General features: G+C 38.4%; 1 protein-coding gene across 5 annotated transcripts in view; it reads right to left on the bottom strand.

The window, feature by feature from the left end:
• Positions 1-23,310, bottom strand: part of ARAP2 (ArfGAP with RhoGAP domain, ankyrin repeat and PH domain 2) — a 139,797-nt gene that overhangs the window by 90,849 nt on the left and 25,638 nt on the right. For 4 of the 5 annotated variants that reach the window (XM_061992914.1, XM_061992913.1, XM_061992917.1 and 1 more), the window contains 3 exons: positions 18,180-18,300; positions 11,613-11,794; positions 11,460-11,486 (listed from right to left, as the gene is read on the bottom strand). In XM_061992914.1, coding sequence (XP_061848898.1) covers positions 11,460-11,486; positions 11,613-11,794; positions 18,180-18,300 — 330 coding nt within the window. The remainder of the gene's footprint in view (positions 1-11,459; positions 11,487-11,612; positions 11,795-18,179; positions 18,301-23,310) is intronic. The other variant, XM_061992918.1, reaches the window with a different exon arrangement.

Raw genomic sequence — 23,310 nt, 5'->3', positions numbered from 1 at the left:
CTTTTGAGAAGCACAAATCTTTCCTAACCCAGTCAAGTTATTTCAGCATTTTCTCTCCTTAGTAGATGCCCTCCCTACATTTATTTCAATCAAGAACAGAGTAGAGTGGGTTTTTTTGTAGGACCCAGAATAAGCTACAGAGACCTGGCTCCCTTGCAGCATAATGATTCCACCTGTCTCTTGTACTCTTTTCACTTCTCAGGTCTCTCACACCCATCATTTCCTTACATAAGAACTTTATCTTGTTCATCTTCATTTAAAGAGATGCAAAACTTGCCAACAGCAACGTTAACAGTTTCAGAGCACTTGAGGTCCGGCAACAGGCTTAACTTTCACATTTGGTAAGTTTACAAATCTGTTTCCTCAATGTTGTATTACAACAGCCTTCAAAATCATGCAACAGTAAAAAAATATTTTTAAACATACACTTATTACTATGTTCGTGTAAGCCAAGCTGCCTTACAAATCAGAGATTAGTGAAGAACGACACCTTCATTCATGCAAACTGACATTAAAAAAAAAAAAAAAAAGTGGAGCACTGATTTATAGGCTGATCTAACAGCAACATCCTGACCTAGAGACCAGCAAACTGAACCCACTTCCTGTCACAGTGAAGCACAGCTACAAAAAAGCTGTTCTGGCTCATAATTGAAGGTATGAAGGTACATCTTATCACACAGAAGTTACAGCAAAATTGCACAGGCTTGATCGACATAACACTATAAAAGAGAATCTCACAAACAATAAAACAGAACTAGAATTAGAATTATTAAATCACTCCATTTTGGGATATTCAGGAACCCAGCAGCAGCATTTTGTACCAATTGTGAGTGGTGAGTGGTGTAACATGCTACAAGGATTGTTGAGAAGATAAAATCTTTTCAAAAAATACTTCTATGTTAGCAAGAATGGGCAGCTGCAATCTGCAAACACAGTGAACTTAGAAGGAGGTATATCTTCCCAGCATGTTCATGCCATTTAAGAAACTGGGATGAACAAGAATTCAGGAATGATACAAAATATTGGACTAAAAAAAACCTGGCAACTCTGACATGAATGGCAAAACTCCCTCTGACATTCACAGAGCAGATGATTCACCACAGGTACCTGTGTTTCAATTCTACAAGCAATAGCTTTCCTTTAACTGCCTTGTATATACTGAAAATCTATCTTTATTCCATTTAGAAGGACAAGCAGTGAGAACAAAATCTGCACAAGCCTCTTAAGGTTAATTTTAAAATTAGTGTAGAAGAATGAAATTTAGGTCTGCAGACGAACGACCTGCACAGTTAGAAGACCAGAACAGCCTGCACCACAGAATCATGCAGAACTGTGATAACATCTTCTGGTTTTGTTCCTACAGTGCACTCTATTAACCTTTATTTTTACTTCTCCCTGTAAAACTCAAGTACCGCTCCACCTGCATATATTAAGAGATATGTTTCTGATATTCTACACCTCATCAGTGTAAGAAGGACAAAGAAACGGAGCCTCCACAACAGAGCTTTTTGTAGATGTAACCCTTCTATTTTCACATGAACATGTATTGCTGAGAACACCAATAAAGACACACAAGTAGCACATCTAAACTGCTAATTTTACACATTTACTGTAAACAAGTGCAAGTACCTAAGATGACCTTCAAATCAAGCTTCTAAATTTTACCAATTGTACATTGTCATGAAATAAAACCAACCAAACAAACAAAAAAAAAAGATTAAGCAAGTCATGCATCATAACATTTTTTAATTGTACAAGGAATGTGAGAAACTTGTAAATACCTAATGCTTCCTAATAAAGGAATGGTTATAGAGCACACAGAAAACTCATAGAGAAACAGGTATGTATTTATTCAGGGTGATTTAAGCCCTTTCTAGATAAGTACATAAAAACAGCAGCTGCCCCTGCTGTGTCGTTGTTTTGTGTTAATCAAGACAATAGATACCAGAAACCCCCTTGCTTCTATTTGTGGAAAAAGAAGTGCAAGGTGAAACAAACTAACAAGGTGGGAGAATCCATCTCCCACCTGAGCAGCAGTGATGACTAGTCAGCACTGACTCCTTCTCTTCTCTTCTCTTATGGATACTCAGGACTAATGAATTTTGCCTTGATCAGTTTCTCAACTTTCCTTATGACCCCCATCTCCCGGCTCATCAGTTTTCTTGCAGCTCAGTAAATTGGCAGCTGCTCAGTTCCTTCAGGGGAGAGAAGCGAGAGTCAATTGTAATAACGGGCTGCAATTACTCCCGTGTTGCAGGAACTGAGCTGCTGTTGCTGACTGCTGTCATTTTATCTGCCTTTGAACTTCTTTATGACCCCATGGCAAGGAATTAGAGCCCTTGGCTGGAAAAAACATCACACCTCTCATCATCGCAAGTCCTGCAGAGCATCAGAAACAACTGCCAGACAGGCTGCTTGTGAAACGGGAAGCATTATATAAAGCCATATTAATGATACCAACGTAGCCAGCCACACGGCTTCAAGACCTTTTTCAAATCTCATTCCCGTATATACAATACAGCTCTGCACACCAAACTTAGACTATATACATGGACAAACTACGGTACAGTGGGTGTAGACCCCTCTGTGTCTAGACATGGAGTACAGAAACCCGTACAATTTGAAAACATTGGTACAAGGCAGACAGTCTTGCCATAAATAAGATGGAGTCATATCCAACAGACTTTCTTTTGTTTTTTAATAGCCTAACTCACCTTACAGAAATGCACAGAATTTGTAATACTCAATTAAATAATATATATCAGAATCCCCAAAAGGACTGGCAAAGTCAATAACTGAAGCGTTTAGCTCTGTGAGTAAAACACACTTCTCAGTCATTGCATTCTTTGACTCAGCTCCCACCCTCCCACACTGCAAATTTATTGAAAATACTGCACAACATAAAGGTTCCCAAAAGACAAAAAATCCAACCAAATAATCTCTTCAGAAAACAGATACTAATGTCATTAGGCATCAGTTTAAATACAAACAACATTACTTCCACCTTTTATGTCCTGAATCACGGCTTTCAATCTTCTTTATTATTAAGCTGAATATATTTTACCTCTCAACCACTGTCTAGATCTGTTCACATGGGCTGCCAGCTGTCCACTGCCAATTGTTTTAACAACATTCCACCTTAACAAAGTTTGATTTTTGCTACAATTCAGTACATGAAACATCTTAAAAGAAATATTTGAAAAGTGTTAGATATCAATCAATCACTTTCATGGATCTCTAGAAGTCTCTGACCCACATGCTGAGATGGAAATAACTTTTGACGGAAGTTTTCTAGAAATGTCTAAAAGATCCTAATTTCTAAATGAATGAGTTTTAAAACATGCCATCTCTAACAAGACATAATTTTGCATGCAAAATATTTAATAGGGAGCATTTAATTTATTGGCATTGAAGTGTTTCATGAGGCAATAATTCAGTTTGAGTTGATTAAGTTCAAATTTGTTGGCCTAGTAATTTATTAACCAGGTACAGAAACTATTGCTGAGAAAGCACACTGGGGTATTCTCCACATTCTTACTACACTATAAATCATAAATTCACTTCCTTTTGCAGTAAGGATGGTGCATTTATTTAGAAAAAAGCCTGTATACATAAGACAGTGGAGTAAAGAAAATAATGCTATGTTATTATCTGAACAATGCTCCAAACAACGTAAAGAAACAAGCACAAATGAAAAACAGGTTAAGGTCTAAAAGATTAAAATGGCATTTAGACTACAATGATATTGAAGTTCTCAGTATTTTGAGGATCATCTTTAAAATTCTTATTTTAAACCATCCCCTTTGCATAACTGATGAAAATTCAAATGGCCTAATTATCTTAGCAATCCAACAGCAAATCCAACCTGCTCTCTTTGCACTGCCTGCAAAGATATTTTTCGTATTCCCAGTACACACTGTTCAGAAGACAATGGTTCTGGAGCAAGTGTCCCCTGTTGGATTATTTGTAACAAAAAAAAAAAGGGGTGTGAAAGAATATGGAAAAAAAAAAAAAAAAAGGAAGGACAAGTACAAACTCTGGGCATCTTAAATTCCAATTGTCTCTAATCTCATTAATTCCAACAGAGACTGAAATGAAACCATCTGATACTGAAAACAATCATGAAGTAACAGTAGAAAACCAGTTTTCTTTATGAACATTGTGCTTTTCCTGCTTCTTCAGCTTCCACAAGCTAAATGCATTATAATCTGTCACTTGCCTTTATACGCCTGGGGTTCTAGACATTACAGTGTCAGTTACAAGGCACATTAATGAATTGCAGGCATACTCTTTGGTCTCCTGTTGGTGCATGATAATCCATTTTATTTAGTACTGCAAGCAAGGAGAACATTTTAATCGTCATAATGTGACAGCCAGTGCTCATCTGATCATACTCATCATAGATTAGGCAAATCCTAAAGTCTTCAAGTACATTGCTTTTCCACTTCAGATTGGATGCAAGTATAGGGTCATCTCTCTGTTAAAGCATAGCTTTCACAGAAAGATATCCATAAACTTTATCTCTTTATCATATAGGCAATGGACCAAAGAAACCAACATCCTTCTATGACATTATTTTTCTGTGCACTGCCGCGCTAATTAAATCATAAACTGCATTTAGTTAATTGAGTTGCAACAGATTTCAGAAATGGCAAGTTGATAACAAAAGACATATGCTAAATAATTAAAAAATGGAATGGTATATCATGATATATTTAACTAATTAGGAAATGGAATTCACATACGCTATCTTAACATACATTTGAACCTATCTTTAGGTTTGTGGAATGAACACTTCAGTGAGGATATGTGGTCTACATGGCCTCAGAAATGGTTTGGTCATCACTGTTGTAACAGCTTTTAACTTCACACAAATATAAAAATTTCAGCTACACTAATTAGTTTAATATCTCACGTAAAAGAAGCAGGTTGAGGAAAAAAAAAAGTAACTGATGTCACCACTGGTATGTATAAAGTTACTTGTGTCCAAAACATGGCAATTGCAGAAAAGTAACAGATAGGAAAAATGTATTTTACGTTGCCCTGACTTTAAAGCAGAAAAAACAAACCAAAGCTACTGAGTACTTTCAGCATGCTTCCTATAAGAACTGATATGTTTACAATTAAAGAGTAATCAACTAAGTGCAAAACAATGTTCTAGCTGCATTTAGTTCCACAGCATAATGAAATAAGAGATCTGTATTGAAAGAAGAGAGAATTAACTATTCTTGAAAAAATACTTTATTTTTTATTTTCATTGTTATCTCAAACCTCCTTGGTATACACACACACAAAAACGAAAACATGCCATTATTTATGCAGGTATATACATATATATGCATATTCACATACTGATTCTACAGGTTCACTGAATACAGAAATAACTTATTTATGTGATTTTAAATAAATAAATACATGCAGACCTGGTATCCCATTATAAAGCATGCTGTGCTTCCTATGTGCAGGGCTTTTGCTCCAATAGATTATTTTGCAATGAGATTTGAAGCCAAGTTAGCAGTTCGTAAATCCAAGTAACACGTTTAGTGGCAGATAACAGTCTCTGATAATTCCAGTAGTCTTAGAACAAAACAGATTTTCCCAATGCTGCGTTAACAGTGTTATAACCTTATGACAAGTACATATAAAACTTCTTTAACTGTTTACATATGTGCTACAACATTTTGCATAATTTTTTTTTATAATATTTAAAAATCCTTTTTTTTCTTCACGGTTAAGTTTTACATGATCAAGGTAGTTGGCTGTATACATATTAGTCATCCAGAATGCTTGACAGAGTATTACTGAGAAGCTCATAACTTTGTCATAACTTTCCTTCCTCCTTGTCTACCCTTTAGCCCAAATCAAGTTAATCACAAAGCTTCCAATCACTGTGGAAGCATTAGGCTTTCCACCATATTTCATGATTGGTTTAGGTGTACCTACATAACAAGAAGATCTTAATACCATAAGAACAAACGAACAACAAAAAAAAAATACAATCCTCAGAGGCAAATTTTAACAAACACATGGAAGAATTTAACATTAACTTCTTGTTTTTTCTTTGATAGAAATTCTGTTTATGCCCTCCTCCATATTCTTTACTAATATCTTTAACAACCTAGAACACTATCCCACAAAATTATTTTTTAATGTAAAATGTAGATCTTGCCTGTAAAGGTGGTCATAGACACATTTTTCTTGGCTGATTCAACCCCCTTAATTTAATAGCATATTTTAATCCTTTTTTTTTTTTTTTTTTGAGTAGGGGTGCAACTGAAGAAGTAACAGTCAGAATAACAGCAAACCTATCCTCCACTGCACATCACTTCCCATAATCATTTGTTTTACACAATAAGCAAAAAAGGAAGTTTTTAAGCTTTCTTACAAAACTCCAGTTATTTCCTGTTTAGTTGTTTCTGATATCATGCACAGTAAATTGATCTTTGCCATGGTTTTAAGTGTGGAAGACGGAAACGAATTTCTTGCCAAGGAACTGCTGGAAAATTAGGAATATGACCTTAATCTATCATCCTTACTACAGTTTGATGCAAACAGCTGTACTTAAAAAAGGATGCATCATTTGCTTCCACTTCAAGTTACCAATATACCAGTATATTTGATTCCAAAATACTTCTTCATATTAATCTTTCCCCCACCAATATATGTCTTATATTCCAGGGTTGTCTTATTTTTGTTTTTTTTAATATCTAGAGATTTGCATCATTCTGAAGTAAAACTGTAAAGCCTGAATGAATCAGACAAGATCAAAGGAGGACAAATGTTTTTTCTGCACCAGGAATCAAGTAGAGAACTCTTTCTTCAGGAAGCTTCCCAGTTTTTATTAGAAATAACAGCTTATCACCACAAAATCTCAAAAAGGACATGTGTTCTTGGGGGCGTGTAGGGGGGGACAGCGAGAATATAAAGACATAGATGGCTTTGTTTCTTGGTTTCTCATTCTGAGGAATTCTACCTTCTACTGCCCCACCTCAGCGCATATCAGACATTTCTCTCTCCTCTCACCACCTATCAACTACCTGAAATATCTTCTCATTCTTTCTCCCGCTTTCTTTTGATGCCTTTAATCCCCTTCCTTTTTCCCTGGATTCCTTTCCAAAACTGTCAGTTGCTTTGCTCAAGGCTCCTCATTACATCTCAAGATCTTTAAGCAACTATTTTACTTTCTATTCAACCTTCAACTCCTCTTCCCAGCTCTTTTCTTCATATTGCTGTTGCCATCACCATGGTCTCGTTTTGTATTCACAAATATGATCACAATGATACAACAAATAATCTAAATATACTTAAAAGGCTTCATGCTGCTTCAGCATGCAAACAATCATTACTATTTCAAGACTCCATTTATCTTCTCTGTTGACCTTCCATTGTTAGACACTTCCTACTGTATTTAATAGATCCTTAATATTTTTACATGTTTCTCTTTTTCATCCGTCATGTTCATGATTATCAATCAGGAATAGATTTTCTCTAGGGAAAATGAGAATGGTTCCTAATGAACAATGCCTTTGGAGAGGATCATTATAAATTCCCATAACTATATACTAAAAAGCCACTAAGTCTGTCTTGTATTGGTCAACCACATCATCTCTGGCACTGTATTTCTCAGAACCACAGAATAATTTAGTTTGGAAGGGACCTTTAAATATCATCTAGTCCAACCTTCCTGTGTGGACAAGGACATCTTTCATTAGATTATGTTGCTCAAAGCACTCTCCTTTAAGTCTGTGTTTCTTAACAGAGGTAAGAACACATCTCTGTTCTTATGCACACATAGATACATGCATACATCCCTTCCAGTTCCCTCCAGTGACATTGGCATTGCTTCTGCTCAGAACACTAATTTCAAACATCACCTTTGACTTGTCCTTCCATCTATCCCCTTACCACACCCTTGCCATCTTCTACCTTTTTAACATAATTTCCTGTAATACATCTTTTGATGTTGTCCAGTTTTGTTTTAAGTGCACCATTAGCATTAGAGAAGAAGTGAATATTACTAGGGACTCTTTTACTGGTTCACTCAACATGAATAAACATTTCCATCTGCCACAGAGAAAATCACTATCTTCAACAAAACAAAAAACCCCTGAAATCAATAAGAGCATTGAGCCAAAATGAAACAAGAGGTTTTTTATAAGAAAGGGATACTATTGCTTGTACACAACAGACAGAGTACTCATCACTATTCAAGCTTTAACCTGGAGTTTTGCATGGAGGAAAAAATGTCACAAATAATTGTGGCACACAGCCATATGTACCATTTCCCACTCTACGTTTGGCAAAGTCTTCTCAAATATCTCAGGTTTACATCTATAGACCTATTCTAGTAACAAACAGAATCCTGAATTCTCTTTATCAAAGCCAAATATTAGTGCTTAACACTGTGACACCTAGACCCTCTCTGACTTTAGATATCATTGAATCTTACTTACGTATACCCTAACAAAGGGGCTATATCCTCGCAGGTGAGGTAAGCATCTGCCAAGAACCCATCCAGTAGTCATAAGGGAGAGGTTATCACTGGCATGACGACAATAGACTGACATTTCAAGCCAACGTTTGAGCTGTCTTGAAGGATGGGAAGTTTAAGAAAGTCACACTACACAGAGAGTCAAAGAAATAGATGGTTTCATACTAGCACTATATCACTGCCAGAAGCTGAAGATAAACCAATCACTTTTTAAACTAGAAATGGGCTCAAGACATGATGTTCTGATCTCAATTTGAACTTCACAATGTTCATGGTGGTTACGTTAGGATTTGGTATCTGGCTCAGGATCTTCTCCTCTCTTAACAACGAAGAAAAATCTTTTACAGTTACAGTGGACTCTCTTCTATCAAATTTAATAGAAATCAATGGATCAGCTTGATCTGGTCTCATTTCAACATTGTAAGAAGTCTAAATAGGTGTCTTTTAGCACTGCAGTTATAATAAACCCCTCTAAGTCTCTCTGGGAGTCATTCTAGTATGGATGTGAATTCCAATATGAACAGGATTTGAGGACATCCCTGGACATATTTGCCTGGTAATTACTGGCTAAAGCACAAACTTGACATTTTTAGAACAACAGAGCCCTCTACTGGACTCATGCTGTATCACTGGGTTTTTCTTAAGTGCTGCAGCAAAAATAGATCGGTTTTCAACTTGAAAAATAAAACTCAAGAGCTAACGAGAGAAGAATTACAGACTACGAAGGCTTAAAAGACAGAAGTTATTTTTTATTATTCTCAAATACCAAGAAATCACATAAAGGCAGAGGCACGGTTCAAAGGGAGGATATAAAAAGAAATCTCTTAGGACTATCCAATATTTTTAAGTAAACAAGATCTGGGAAGAAGTTGTTTTTGCACCATTGTTTGTAACATTCATACATGCAGAAGGAGTTGACAGGCTGGCAGCATGGCTAACCCTTCTGTTTCAGGGCTTGATTTGGGTTTGCCTTCTGCTGCACTGCAGTCAGTGATCTCTGCAGAGCATCCAAGTAGTAGAAGAGATTAAACATCTAGGAAAAAGGCTGTATAAGGGTGTGTTTTCATGGTCAGCTAAAGCAAATCTGAAATCAATGACACTGAAAGGGCAGAGCTGATATAACTTACGATAAAGCCATACAAGCAACAGAACCAACACACATATGCACACACAAAATAATAATTTTTTTAAATCTGCAAGAAAGGAAATTGATTGGACAGAAGTAGGGAGCAGTCTTAGATTACCTTAGTCAAAATCTGCACCCTGGAAACATGTAACAGAGCATTCAAGAAGCCTTCAACACTGAATGGCTCTGGAACAGTTTTATATCAACACAGTCAGAAAAAAATGCCTCAGAATAGTGGTCGGAGCTGGGAGAGCCCCATATCAACTGAGAAATGTCAAAGGATTACTTGAGGAGAGAAAGATGCTCCCAATGGTTATATACAAGTAAAGTAAGAAAGAGGGAAGAAAACAGAACTTGGGTGCCAATACTTAATTCTCAACAGCGACATAGCTAGTTTCAAAAGATCTATTACTTTGGAAGAGAAATTTCTCCATAAATTTGTATACCTCACTGAAGTACATGTGTCCCTTTATCAAGAGGCTCAGAACATCCACAAGGGAGCACTCAAAAGTATTCAGGGCCATGAGACGAATACTATATTGACTGCAAAGGTAGAATTGACTCATTACAATGAATATCCACAAAGAGGATTCTCATTGATAAGAATGCATTCCAGGGACTCTGACTGATAAAATACCTGGAATCCCCATAACAGAAGAGTAACATTGAACATTGAAGCACAGTGTGAGTCATCTCATAGGCACAGATTGTCAAGTAAGTAGGTCAACTTCATTCTTTATCCAGAACAATGTAGGAGAACCTCGGCAAAGCATAGGGTCTCTGGGGGTAGGGGGGATGACATTTGCATTTGGTTTTTTTCCTCCTTCAAGATCTCCAGTTGTAAACTTTACTTAAATAAACAAACTGGCAGGTCACCTATTCATTACCATAATTGAGACTGAGAATTTCAACATAGCTAAAGAGTGCTGTGCTCAACTATGTTGATCAATTTGTTTCCATGGTGCTCATTCAGCAAAATACATTCTGCAGCCTTAAATTCAAATTACATGTAGCCAATACACTTTTGGTAAAATACTTTGGGAAATACTAAGATCTAATGTTGGGCATTATGCTGTACCTCAAGTCCATCTACATAATTTCACACTTAGGAGGATAACAGGAGAGGAAATGAAATCAATTCCAAAATGATCTCTTACTGAGAGACTATCCATATTTGCAACAGGATTTGCCTGTACACAAATCTGAGAGAAGTACATGACAACACCTCCCCTAAATGCCATCCTAGTTTCCAACTACTTGTAGGTCATTGATTTCCACATACAGAAATCATACCTTCCACTTCATGTCCTGCAATAGACTTTTCTTTCAAGTAGTCGACGGAGTCATTAACTGAACCCAGTTATTCCCATTTATAACCCTATTCACAACATCCTGAAGAGTTATGCACCTAGTTACTCTATATCACAATACAGTCATGCCCAATATAAAACAAGAAGCCACAGATTTGGAGAGCTGAAACAATAGGGCCTACTTCATGTTTTTCAATACTGAACTTGTTTAAAATATTACAGTGCACAACAGAAACTGGCCAATCTAGGTTCTTAAAAATACAAGGAACATCAGTTCTGAACATTTAGATGAAGTAGCACTCAAATATCACAACCTACTTCTGCATAGCACACTTCCCAGAGCATGGTATTTTAGGGCAGCAAAATCTGTGAAAAAAATAAGCCTTATGATTTAGTAGAGTGCTTATGGCACACATTAAGAGTGAATTAATCCCAGCCCTGCCACTAACTTGTTGTGACACTTGGGGCTTTTCACCTCACCTTACTATATATTCGTTTTTTCCATTGTACAACAGACATAATGATACTTCACCTGCTTTTTGAAGCCTTCTGAGAATTGCTGCAATAAAAAGAGATATGCATTTATATTGAAATGCCCCTATTCACAAAGAGCCATCAATTTCCAACTCAGTAGTTAAACCATCCTTATAAGCATTCATTCACAAAAAGCATATAAAAAATTTACCTGCTCGTTTTTGCAGATCCACACAGTATTTCCCTGAAGTAGAATAAAGATTTTGGCTTTGTATCCTTTCATTTCAAGATATCCACTTTTCTCGGGGGCGACAGAAGTTCGAGACTGAGAGTTATCATCAGACTGTGATTTCAAGGCACTAAGTATTGTATTAACCCAGTCATTCCTTTCTTCTAAACATGAAAAAAAAAAAAAAAATAGACAAAGACATACGGTTAAGCAGTAGCCTCATTCTCCTCTACACATTGGGTTTCCTGTTCTTCCTACTATGCAATGCTAGTTGATGGTATAGCTATACATCAGAGAGATTGTTTACCTTAAAGTGAAGGTGTAAATAAAAATGAGAAAGTCTGTATCAGTGGAGATGTTAGCAGGGACAGACATGCAATTAACTTCCAGCAATCAACACAAAAATTGAAAGTCAAACAAATTGGTGATTGAGATTCTTAAAATCATGACTCCTAGTCCCATGATACTTAATTTCAGACAGCTGGAAGACTAAGGTGGTAGACAGGTGGCATGTTCACCTTTTAGATCAAGGGTAGAGAACTACAGAAGCTAAGTAAGCAAAAACCAGGGAGCCTAAACATCATCTGTCAGCAGAGGCAAGCCATTGCCAATGCTATGCTATGTTTGGTCATGCTTTTAAGCAAAAACATTTGGCAATTTACAATCTGTTCCATTAAGGTGTAGTGGTTAAGCTTGATATTGTCAAGGGTACTGAGTAATCAAGAAAATGCATGTTTGAATATCTTTTGCATGAATTATTAATTTAACATCTTACAAATACATGAACACAAGTAGGTGAAGTAATAAAGTTCCACTCACTCTCATTCACTATGTTCAGACATTTCAACAGACTAAGATCAATATCCTTTAATGCTGAATACTCTGAATGAATTAGACTTGCCCCATGCGATTGGAACATCATGAATATTTCAACTCTTTGCTCTGAAAGATTCAGGCCGTAAAATATATCGGGGGCTGGGGGGGAAGGCAGAGGGCAAAGGAAAGATCTATCCACAGTATATACAAAATTAACACAATCAGTGCCAAACCCTGCAAAGAGCCCGACTAAAACAGTAATGTGGCTACTTCATAAATGTTACAGCTGCAACAAGAAGGAACAAATACATGAATTTAAGCATCAGAAAATAGTTTGAAGGGGAAGATAGCAGCCTGACAGCCTAGCACAGGGAAGGTACGAGTCCTCCTCTTAGAAGTTTTAACACATGCTTATTAAAGTAGTTCGAAAAGACCACTGGAATATTTCAGTACAGTTGAGGCCATCAAATTACTCTAGAAGCAGTTTTTAACGGCATTTCACTCTAATGAAACCACATTTCACTGCATATGAGCAGATCATTCCCTAATTCATTGCTATCCCCTAAATTTCGCCCCCAGTACCCATAAACTTTCCAAAGCATAGTACATGCAGTTTTGGACCTCCGGATACTCAAATCAATCCAGAAATTGTGTATTTTTTATGTATCAAAAAAAAAAAAAAAAAATCAGAGCATTGAAATTAACAAAAAAGCACCATAATCCACTGATTACAGACCAACATTGGTACCAAGGGACATGGGTCAGTGAAGACAATGACAGCACTATTTACTTTGATAACCCAGCAGAAAGAAAGTAAAGTTAATAAATGAGATCCACAGGATGAAATGCATATAAATGTCCCAATTTTTAAATCTTTGAAAAGAAGTTTTGAAACGGCCGTAAACAACGCGGAGGCAAGGCTTGTTTATTCGCGGCTTTGCGGCCGACTGAGGTAATCCGGGGGTTCCTGGAGCACGGGGAGTGGAGGATAAGCGAGGAGAGCTGCCAGGACCAGGCAGCTCTTGTGAGGGTCATGGTCTTGCCGGGAGGCGGAGCCGCACATTTAAATGTCCCCCAGATAGCGCGAGCGACCAGGGAGTGACGCAGCACCCAGGAGTGGCGCGGCAGTTTGCACAGCAGTTCATGCAGGCAGGGCAAACAGGGAACAACCCCGCGGCCCTTTTAGAGAAGCAGAAGTCAGAGAAAAACGGTGAGCACTCGCCTAAGGACTAAAGCCAGGGCTCAGGTAGACAAAACCCAGGTGAAGGTCAATGCATCCACCCAGACTGAGCCGGCTAGTCGAGAAGCTTTGGTCTAGGTGGAATGCAGGGAGTGTTTAGACTGCTTAGGGACCTATGCTTCTGAGGCAAAAATGTGTCATAGGTGCCCACAGGTTCAAGAACTGCAGCGCCTGGTGAAAGACCTGCAAGAAACTGTGGGTAGGCTCTGTAGTATTAGAGGGGAAGAAGTGGAGAAAGATGCAAGCTTCCACAATCAGGTGCAAGCCTCCAGTGAATCCAATAAGTCATGGATCCTGGTTACAAAAGAAAGGCAAAGGCTCGTCTTCAAAGCCCTCCTTCTAGAGTGCCCACTACAAATAAGTATGAGGGACTGGCGACAAGAGAATTCGATGAGCAAGCTCCAAAAGGGGAAAACCCACTAAACAACCCATCAGCTGCTCCACCTGCAGTAGGTAATGGACATCGTAGGAAGAGGTGAAGGGTGCTTGTTGTGGGTGACTCGCTGCTAAGGGGCACTGAGAGAACCATCTGTGGAGCAGGTAGGGAGTCAAGAGAGGTGTGCTGCCTGCCTGGGGTCAAGATCAGGGATGTAGCCAAGAGAGCGCCACGGCTCATCAGGGATGCAGGCTACTACCCCCTACTTGTGTTCCATGTAGGTATGAATGATGTCATGAGGCATGACATCTCCAGGATTCAGATGGATTTTAAATCCTTGGGGAAGCAGGTAAAAGGTAGAGGGACTCAGGTTATTTTCTCCTCTATCCTGTTCACTGGTGATAAAGGAGGAGTTTGTAATGGAGAAATCAGCCAAGTGAACTCCTGGCTGAGAGGCTGGTGCTGGCAGGAAGGCTTTGGGTACTTTGACAATGGATCCTTCCTTGGGGACTACAGCTTGACAGGACGGATGGGATTCATCTCTCCTGTAAAGGCACTGGATTATTTGGGAGTAGACTAGCAAATTTAATAAAGAGGTATTTAAACTAAGGGACTTTGGGAGTGGGGGGAGAAGCAAAACAGAACAAGCTGTCCCCTCTAGCTGGGAAACGTGGCAGGACAGGGAACACAATGATAAGTGCCCTTCATCTGCACACTGGGCTGAGATACAGAAGGCTGACCACCCTGAGAAAGAGCCAAACTGGGGAGGAACCTCCTGCACCTGCCCAGGGAAACCTGTGTGTTTGAGTAACCCCTGTGCTGCCTCTACACCAATGCACGCAGCCTGGGGAATAAGCAGGAGGAACTGGTAGAGTTCAAGATCCTATGTGGATGAGGCAGAACACAAAGCAGGACTGTGACCCTGGCTTTCAGGTGAGCCGACTTTGGCCTCTTCAAAGATCTACTTGGACGGATCTCATGGGATACAATTCTAGAAGACAGAAGCGCCAATGACAGCTGGTCAATCTTCAAGCACCACTTCCTCCAAGCCCAGGAGGAAAAGGAGGTAGGAGGCCTCCATGGATGAGCAAGGATTTGCTGGGAAAACTCAGGCAGAAAGCAGCCATCTATGAGAGGTGGAAACAGGGGCTGGCTTCTTGGGAAGAGTATAGGAACATTGCCAGGACATGCAGGGGTGCAACTAGGAAGGCTAGAGCCCTTCTAGAATTAAATTTAGCCAGGGATGTTAAGGACAGCAATAAGGCGTTTTTCAAGTACATCAGCAGCAGAAGGATGGTGAGGGGTAATGTGGGCCCGTTGCTAAATGCTGAGGGTGCCCCTGGTGTCTGAGGATGCAGAGAAGGCCAAAGTACTGAATAAGTCTTTATGGCCAAGGCTGACGCTCAGGAAGCCCAGTCTGGCAAGGATAACAGGATAGCCAGGACATTAGAGGACTTGCCCTGGGTGGAAGAGGAAGAGGTTAAAGACTTGTTGGCCAAGCTTGAGGCTCATAAGCCAATGGGTCCTGATGGAATTGCTAAGCCTCTCTCCATCATTTTTGAACAATCATGGAGGACAGGCAAGGTGCCTGAGGACTGGAGAAAGGCCAATGTCACTCCAGTCTTCAAAAAGGGCAAGAAGAATGACCCAGGAAACTACAGGCCAGTCAGCCTCACCTCCATCCCTGGAAAAGTGATGGAACAACTCATCCTGAATGTTATCACTGAACACGTGAAGGATAAGATAGTTATCAGAGGGAGTCAACATGGCTTCACCAAGGGGAAGTCCTGTTTGACCAACCTGATAATCTTCAGTGGGTGCATAACTGGACAAAGATGAGGGGAGAGCAGCAGATGTCATCTACTTTGACTTCAGCAAGACTTTTGACACTGTCTCCCAAGCAGTGTGGCTTGGATGAGTGGACAGTGAGGTGGATCGAGAGCTGGCTGAATGACAGAGCCCAGAGGGTGGTGATCAATGACACAGAATCGAGTTGGAGGTCTGTGGCCAGTGGAGTTCCACAGGGATCAATTCTGGGGCCAGTCTTGTTCAACATCTTCATCAATGACCTGGGTGAGGGGACAGAGTGTACCCTCAGCAAGTTGGCTGATGACACCAAACTGGGAGGACTGGCTGATTCCCCAGAAGGCTGTGCTGCCATTCAGCGGGATCTCAACCAGCTTGAGAGTTGGGCAGAGAGGAACCTCATGAGGTTCAACAAGGACAAGTGCAGAGTCCTGCATCTGGGAAGGAACAACCTCCTGCACCAGTACAGGCTGAGGGTCGAACTGCTGAAGAGCAGCTCTGCAGAGAGAGATCTGGGAGTCCTGATTGATAATAAGCTAAACATGAGCCAGCAATGTGCCCTTGTGGCCAAGAAGGCCAATGGCATCCTGGGATGCATCAAGAAGAGTGTGGCCAGCAGCTCAAGGGAGGTTCTTCTCCCTCTCTACTCTGCCCTGATGAGGCCTCATCTGGAGTACTGTGTCCACTTCTGGGCTCCTCAGTTCAAGAGTGACAGGGAACTTCTGCAGAGAGTCCAGCACAGGGCCACGAAGATGATCAGGGGTATGGAACATCTTTCATATGAGGAAAGGCTGTGGGAACTGGGGCTGTTTAGTCTGGAGGAGATTGAGGTGTGATCTTATTAATATTTATAAATATCTAAATGGTGGGTGTCAGGAGGTTGGGACATCTTTTTTTTCATATTGTAGCTAGTAACAGGACAAGGGGTAATGGGATGAAGCTGGAACACAAAAAGTTCCACTTAAACATAAGAAAAAACTGTTTTACTGTGATGGTGAGGGAGCCCTGGCACAGGCTGCCCAGAGGGGTTGTGGAGTCTCCTTCCTTGGAGGTCTTCAAGACCCACCACGACATGTTCATATGCGACCTGATCTAGGTGAACCTACTTCTGCAGGGGGTTGGACTAGATGATCTCTAAAGGTCCCTTCCAACCCTACCATTCTATGATTCTATGAGAACAGAAAGTAGCCAGGGTTATTTACATAATTTACTACAAATACATCATCCAGCTCTGGATACAGTAAGGACCAAACTACTTGTACAACATAACACACATTGCTAACCTTAAGTGAACTGCTTTACAGATAGGCCAGTATAACCAAACATGGTTATACATTAAATGAAAACATGATTTTATGTGGAACAATTGGTTGCTCTGAATATATTTTATAAGACAGTGTAAATTGTTAACATATTTATAGTATTCAACAGTAACAGTCCATAAAGCAAATTACAGTCCTACAAAACGTATTGCACTAAGATGGTTATGTTACAATTATATAACAGTAAAAAAAATAAATTTGGAAGAGAAAGGCAAAAATAATAAAAATAGACATACTTTTTAACATCAAAATGTCTGAAATTTATTGAGTCAAACCTGGTCAGAAGGATTTGTTCACTGATGCCACACTCCTGTTAAAGCCTACAGCAACTGTTTACAATCAAGCTATAACCCATAAGAGTGGGATTTGACAATGGAAGTGTGGAGAGACCCTTAGCTAAAATGGGTCTGCCATGAACTGCTGTAAATATATATTGCCTACCTTTACTGATTCCACATATTACAGCTATAGGTTGATAAAACATTAAATTAGAAGGCATCCTAACTTCTCTCCTATAATTTACATTTGTATTCTATAAGTTTCTGAAAACACTGTATAAGGCAACAAATAAGGTACACAGAAAATCCCAGATTTCCTTTGATTCAAATCATCAACTTCATTGTTGCTCTTCGTCAATTTTATATCAAGTACTGACTCTGAACAGATGGCTGAGAGCATATAGGCTGTAAGAGCGCCTAGCAAGACCTGAGGAACATCCAGAAAAATATATCTTTGGGAAGGATGGGAGAGGAGGCAGAAATGTTGGAAAAAAGTATTCCCATTTTGATATTTTTGAAAGCCATTCTCCAATTATTTCAGTTGTCCTTACAAAGCTTTCAGTTATCTACAGTTTCACATTATAAATCCAAAACAGATGGATTCCAGAAATATTCCTGATAATGTAAGAAGTTCTATTTCACAAACATAATTTATCATCAGTCATTATACGGCTTTTTGGTAATCATTGGAATTACACATGTTCTGCTTACCTTCTTTATCCACACGGAAGACAAAAGTCCTCTGGGATGTGACAACTTCAAATTTATTCTCCCCATGACCTCTTACTGTTGCTACAGCAGAGAGCAGTATTATTCCCTTTGAGAACACTTCCTATAAGAAAAATGCAATACAAACAGTTAATAAGTCTTATGGAACGTTAAATGTCTCTCAGGTAACACTACTTGCCACAATGTTGAGTAAATTCACATACACAGGCTCTGCTCCTAAAAGTTCACCACATAGTTTTTAAAAACCTGCAACAATAAGTAAACCACTTCACAACCTAAATAACACCAGCTTCACTATTCTGGTCCGTTCTGCAAACCTACTGCCTTCTAAAATAAAATCCCCTGGTGAGACAGAATGCATGTATTTGAAACAGCACTTCTTAAATTATCTCATGCCACTAACATTGTGATATACCATACTCTTAGAATTTTATTCCAAAGTAAATTGCATTCACTATCTCACATAACCATAATTTAGAAAAATATAATTATTATACTGGAAGGATAGAATCAGACAAGGAAAAAAATTGTGCCTTCTCCAGGCAGAAAATTCTGAACAATTTTTGTTCCCTCCCTACTCTTTCAGTGGCTAGCCAATAAGAAAAGTAAATTCACTGATTTCATCCATAATTTTGAACTCAAAGACAGTCATCACTCTGGGGAGAAAAAAAAAAAAAACAAAAAACAATGTCCTGTCATAATTAACAATAATCATCTAGTTTGGATCAGGTATGTGTTTTTCTGCCATATGAGGTAGAAGGAGAATGATCCCTCAAAAACATCATTTGGTGTCAGAGCATATCTGCCCCAAATTTGCTAATTTCCAAATAGAATCAGGGACAACTGAACTGAACAAAAAGGCAAGATAGGAAAAAGAAATTGCCATGGGTACTTTCTCTAAGCCGTTTGTCTTTTATCCTAATGGGAATTGAGGGAAGCTTAATCAGACATGCAATAATTGGGAAACATTTCTGCACAACTCCTGGATTACAGAGCTAACACCCCAGCTCCTGTTCCCACTATCTTTTGATCAATTGTTTTTCTGATTAAGACAATTCAGATATACTAGTAAGATTTATGATCCAGATGCAATAATAGCCCAAAAGTTAGCTCCCTATAAAGAATTTGTATTGCAATAACTTTCCTCCTAATGTATAAATTATTATAATAGGAAGAACACACAAGATCATTTTTTTTGTTGTTGTTTACTGCACTTAATATAGTATTGATTTTCACCAAATTCATCCTCTTATGTTGTTTCACTTCTAGGTACTAATATATGTCAGTGAATGCAGTTTAGCAACTAAATAAATACAAATATCGAAATATAGCTGAAGTGAATATGTTACTATAATACACACAAGAACTGCGTTGTCACTCAAAGATCTTAGTATTGCAGACCTATTTTCACTATGGTTTGAGAAGAGACAATTCAACATTTTTTAAAAAGGCTAGATGTTATTTTAACTACTGATCCTTCACAATGGCAAAATAAACTTAACACTTGTTATTTCTAAAGGTATTCAGATATATTACGGTGTTTGCAGGCATCTGCTGGCTGTATTTGGTATTGTAAGAATTATTCAGACTGATGGAAGTCAAAGCTATTCCATTTGCTTAAAAATAAAAAAAAAAATCATTTTCGTTTTAGGCTGAGCTGGTTTTGCTATTTAAACAATCATATTTAATAAAGCTTTGTTCTCCAAGGCATATGTTTTTTTCAAGTACACTTTAAACCATAATAATTTCTCTTTTTTCTGCAATACCTTCTCTTTCACATGCAAGAAACAATGCTTAGTGTTAAAAAGCTCTTGCTGATCAAGACATAATTTCTCTCTTTGAAATACTCCAAACTACAAATTAAGCAAATTATTTAAGAATATAGAAAATAAAAACAAACACACAGAGCCAAGAACCTCACAGATATTTCTGCTGTTATAGAGGACTGTACAGCTCTGACTACTGAAAACAATTCTCAGACAGAATAATTTTCAAGTGGGGAAAGACAAATGGTTGGTTGTTATCAACTGCTCTGATGAAAACTTTTACCTTTAATTACAACCCAAAGTCATTCTTTGACAGTTGTGCCTCAGAGTTAGACTAAAAGATCTTGGAAAACAACATTTTTCACTGCTTTCACTTTCCTTCCATAACAGATTAATATGTCCTATTTCAAGTATGATAATGATTCAACTGTTTCACAGTGATTTTTTTCTTTTTTATGCTTACATGCAACAAAACACAACAAAATATTGAGGTCTTCCACGTGAAGAAGCAAGACTTTTTCTTAAATCACTAATACACTTGTCAGGGAGGCCAGAGATGTTTTTAAAGAAAAACTTTCAACATAACCAGCACTTTTCAGTTAAAGTAGATGTTAAAACATCTCCTGCCAAAAGCAGGAAGAAATGTGAAACAAAAAATGTCCATATTGGGTAGCTGAAAAGAATTCTTACATCCTACCTTCCCCTCTTCACTTTGCTCTCACTTTAGTTAACCACGTTCTGTTAAGACAAAACCACACGGGATGTTACTCTGACCACATCAACTTGCTGAGGGCCGCATACAAAGAAGAAATGAGCAGCATCACAGATTCAGACCAAAACTGTTCCTCAGTTTGTAGAAAACTATATTTTTTTTCTTATATTCAGATATAAAGAAGATGTTAGAAGCTGATGCACAATTAGGTTAAGGTGAGAGAGATATTTACAAAATTAAAGTTTAAATCATCAAGGGAAGAGTTCAGATGGGCATTTTCAGGGATACTACCCTCTGCACCTTCCCTCCCCATTCTCCACTCACTCTTCATCAGCAATGTAGCACACTTCCCCTTCTTAAGAATCTCTCTCTCCTCAAGTTCCTAATTTGAATAACAAATGTAACTATTTAATATAGCTAATATTTCTGGGTAAACAAAATAGTTTCATTTCATTAAATCTACTCTTCTCTGCTTGTAATGATCAGAAAAATATCCAATTGTGGATTGGTTCCTTTTTGAACTACGTTTAATAGCTATGTGAAACTAAGAGAATAACAATTCCTTCATAGCATGCTTGCCTGTGTAGGAATGTCCTTGGACAAACACACATTCGAATAGATGGAACTTGCTACTAAAGATCTGAAGTTAAAACAACAACTTCACCATTTAAATATATACATACACACCTGTTAGTTGTGCAGCTAGGAGGTGAGATCTGCTATCTTGCAAAGAACTGTACTGTTATCTCTGTCTTTTACCAGAATCAGCTGCTGAGATGCATGCAGATCTTGATGGCTTTGCAAATAGCTGTTTACAATTTCAAGGTAACAACACACAAGCAACAGCAGAAACATGTTGATACTCATTTAGCAGGGAATATAAACTTCTGGGTGTGGCAGTAGTGATGCAGCACAGACCATTGTACTGAAAACCTCATGCTTCCCCAGTGACTCCACTGTTCACCCAACACAATCCCAACATGCATTGAGAACTATTAGTAACCAATTACATTTTCCTCCTATCTGCAAGCTAGTATCTGCAAGCTAGTTTCCTCCTATCTGCAAGAGTTTCACCAGATCCTCAGTTCCCAAAATTTGCTTCTGAACTTGCAGTTCTCGGACAATATTAAATTCTTAGCATATGTGATTCACCAAGTCAACAAATCAGACAGTCTGATTTTGTCAAACTGTATACACATACAGACCAAACATCATCTCTTTCAGTCCCAGGAGAAAGGTTTTGAACTCAGATTCTGGGAAAAGGGAGACAAAGAGGCTTCACACCAAGCCTTTTGTAAGCTCCTTGTAGTCTAACTTATCAGAGATACCTTTTAAATAGAGAATGCAGAGTTGGTAGTCTTCTATGTATTGTGTGACATGCTAAATATTCCCCTGAAGGAATATTCCCTTCCTGCAGAAGGGAAGGTTTCTGGAATCTCCTATGACAAATAAATGTATAACAAGTACTATAATAGGGTAATTGAACTCCAAGTAACATTTTCAGTGACCTTCAAAAGAAAAAAAAACCCTCCTATGCAGATACAAGCTATAAAATTTTCTATTTGCATTTATTCTCCTAATTATGCTACAGACAATGTAAAGCAAGTCCCAATGTTGTATATTTCAGTTCTTTCCTAATGACTAACTCTGCTTTTCCAAAGCCCTGGGATGCATTCCACAACGGGATATCTTTTGACACTGCAATTCAAATGTTATTCTATTGTTTTGTTCCTCTACAAAATGTCTTCTACCTTGAGTGAAGCAAACTAAGTAAAACCAGATTCTTTCATGTTGTTAATCAACAGAACCATAGAATAGTAGGAGTTGGAAAGGACCTCTAGAGATCATCTAGTTCAATCCTTCTGCCAAATCTGGTCCACCTAGATCAGGTCACAGAGGAATGCATCCAGGAAAGTATTGAAAACCTCCAGAGAAGGAGACTACACAACCTCCCTGAGCAGTTTGTCCCAGTGCTCCATCATCCTCACAGGAAATAAGTTTTTCCTCATATTTAAGTGAAATTTTTTGTATTCCAGCTTATGTCCATTACCCCTAGTCCCATCACTAGGCACTGCAGAAAAAAGTGTAGAAAAGAGCTAAGAGAGTGCACATTATAAAGCATCTATAGGACTCTTATTGATTACCACCCTACAGCATACCACTTGGGAACTTTTACCTGAAGCTGTGTTTGTTCCTAATTTAATACACTTCTTCAACAGGAAATGCTTTCTAGCCTTTCAAGTAACAGACACACACGTAACCTCATCTCCACCAAGCATGCATTTTAGAAAATAATCTATCACTTTTGACTTTAAGAAGTCTCTCTTCTCTTCTATGAAGAGAAATCAGAGAGTGAAAGAAAAACAATTTCATAGCAGGCTAAATTGAACGAAAAAAAGAAATCTTAAAAGCACTCCATGTTTAAAGACAGTATCCCAAAAAAGTCTTTTCTGTTGCTGAAAAGAGTAGTATCAAAACGTCAAATAAGTCTTTTGTACATCTGCGTTTCACAAGAGGAACACGTTTTGTTGAAAATCATGATTTACAAATCCATTTTTGTATCACATATCGAAAGTGAGCTACTTCAATCAAACACCTCACGAGTCTGCATATGTTTCAGTAAGATTGCTTAAGT

The sequence above is a fragment of the Colius striatus genome, chromosome 3 (assembly GCF_028858725.1).
Source record: "Colius striatus isolate bColStr4 chromosome 3, bColStr4.1.hap1, whole genome shotgun sequence".
NCBI classification, from domain to species: domain Eukaryota; kingdom Metazoa; phylum Chordata; class Aves; order Coliiformes; family Coliidae; genus Colius; species Colius striatus.
Note: the sequence above shows the minus strand (reverse complement) of the source record. Positions and strands in the feature narration are given on the sequence as shown.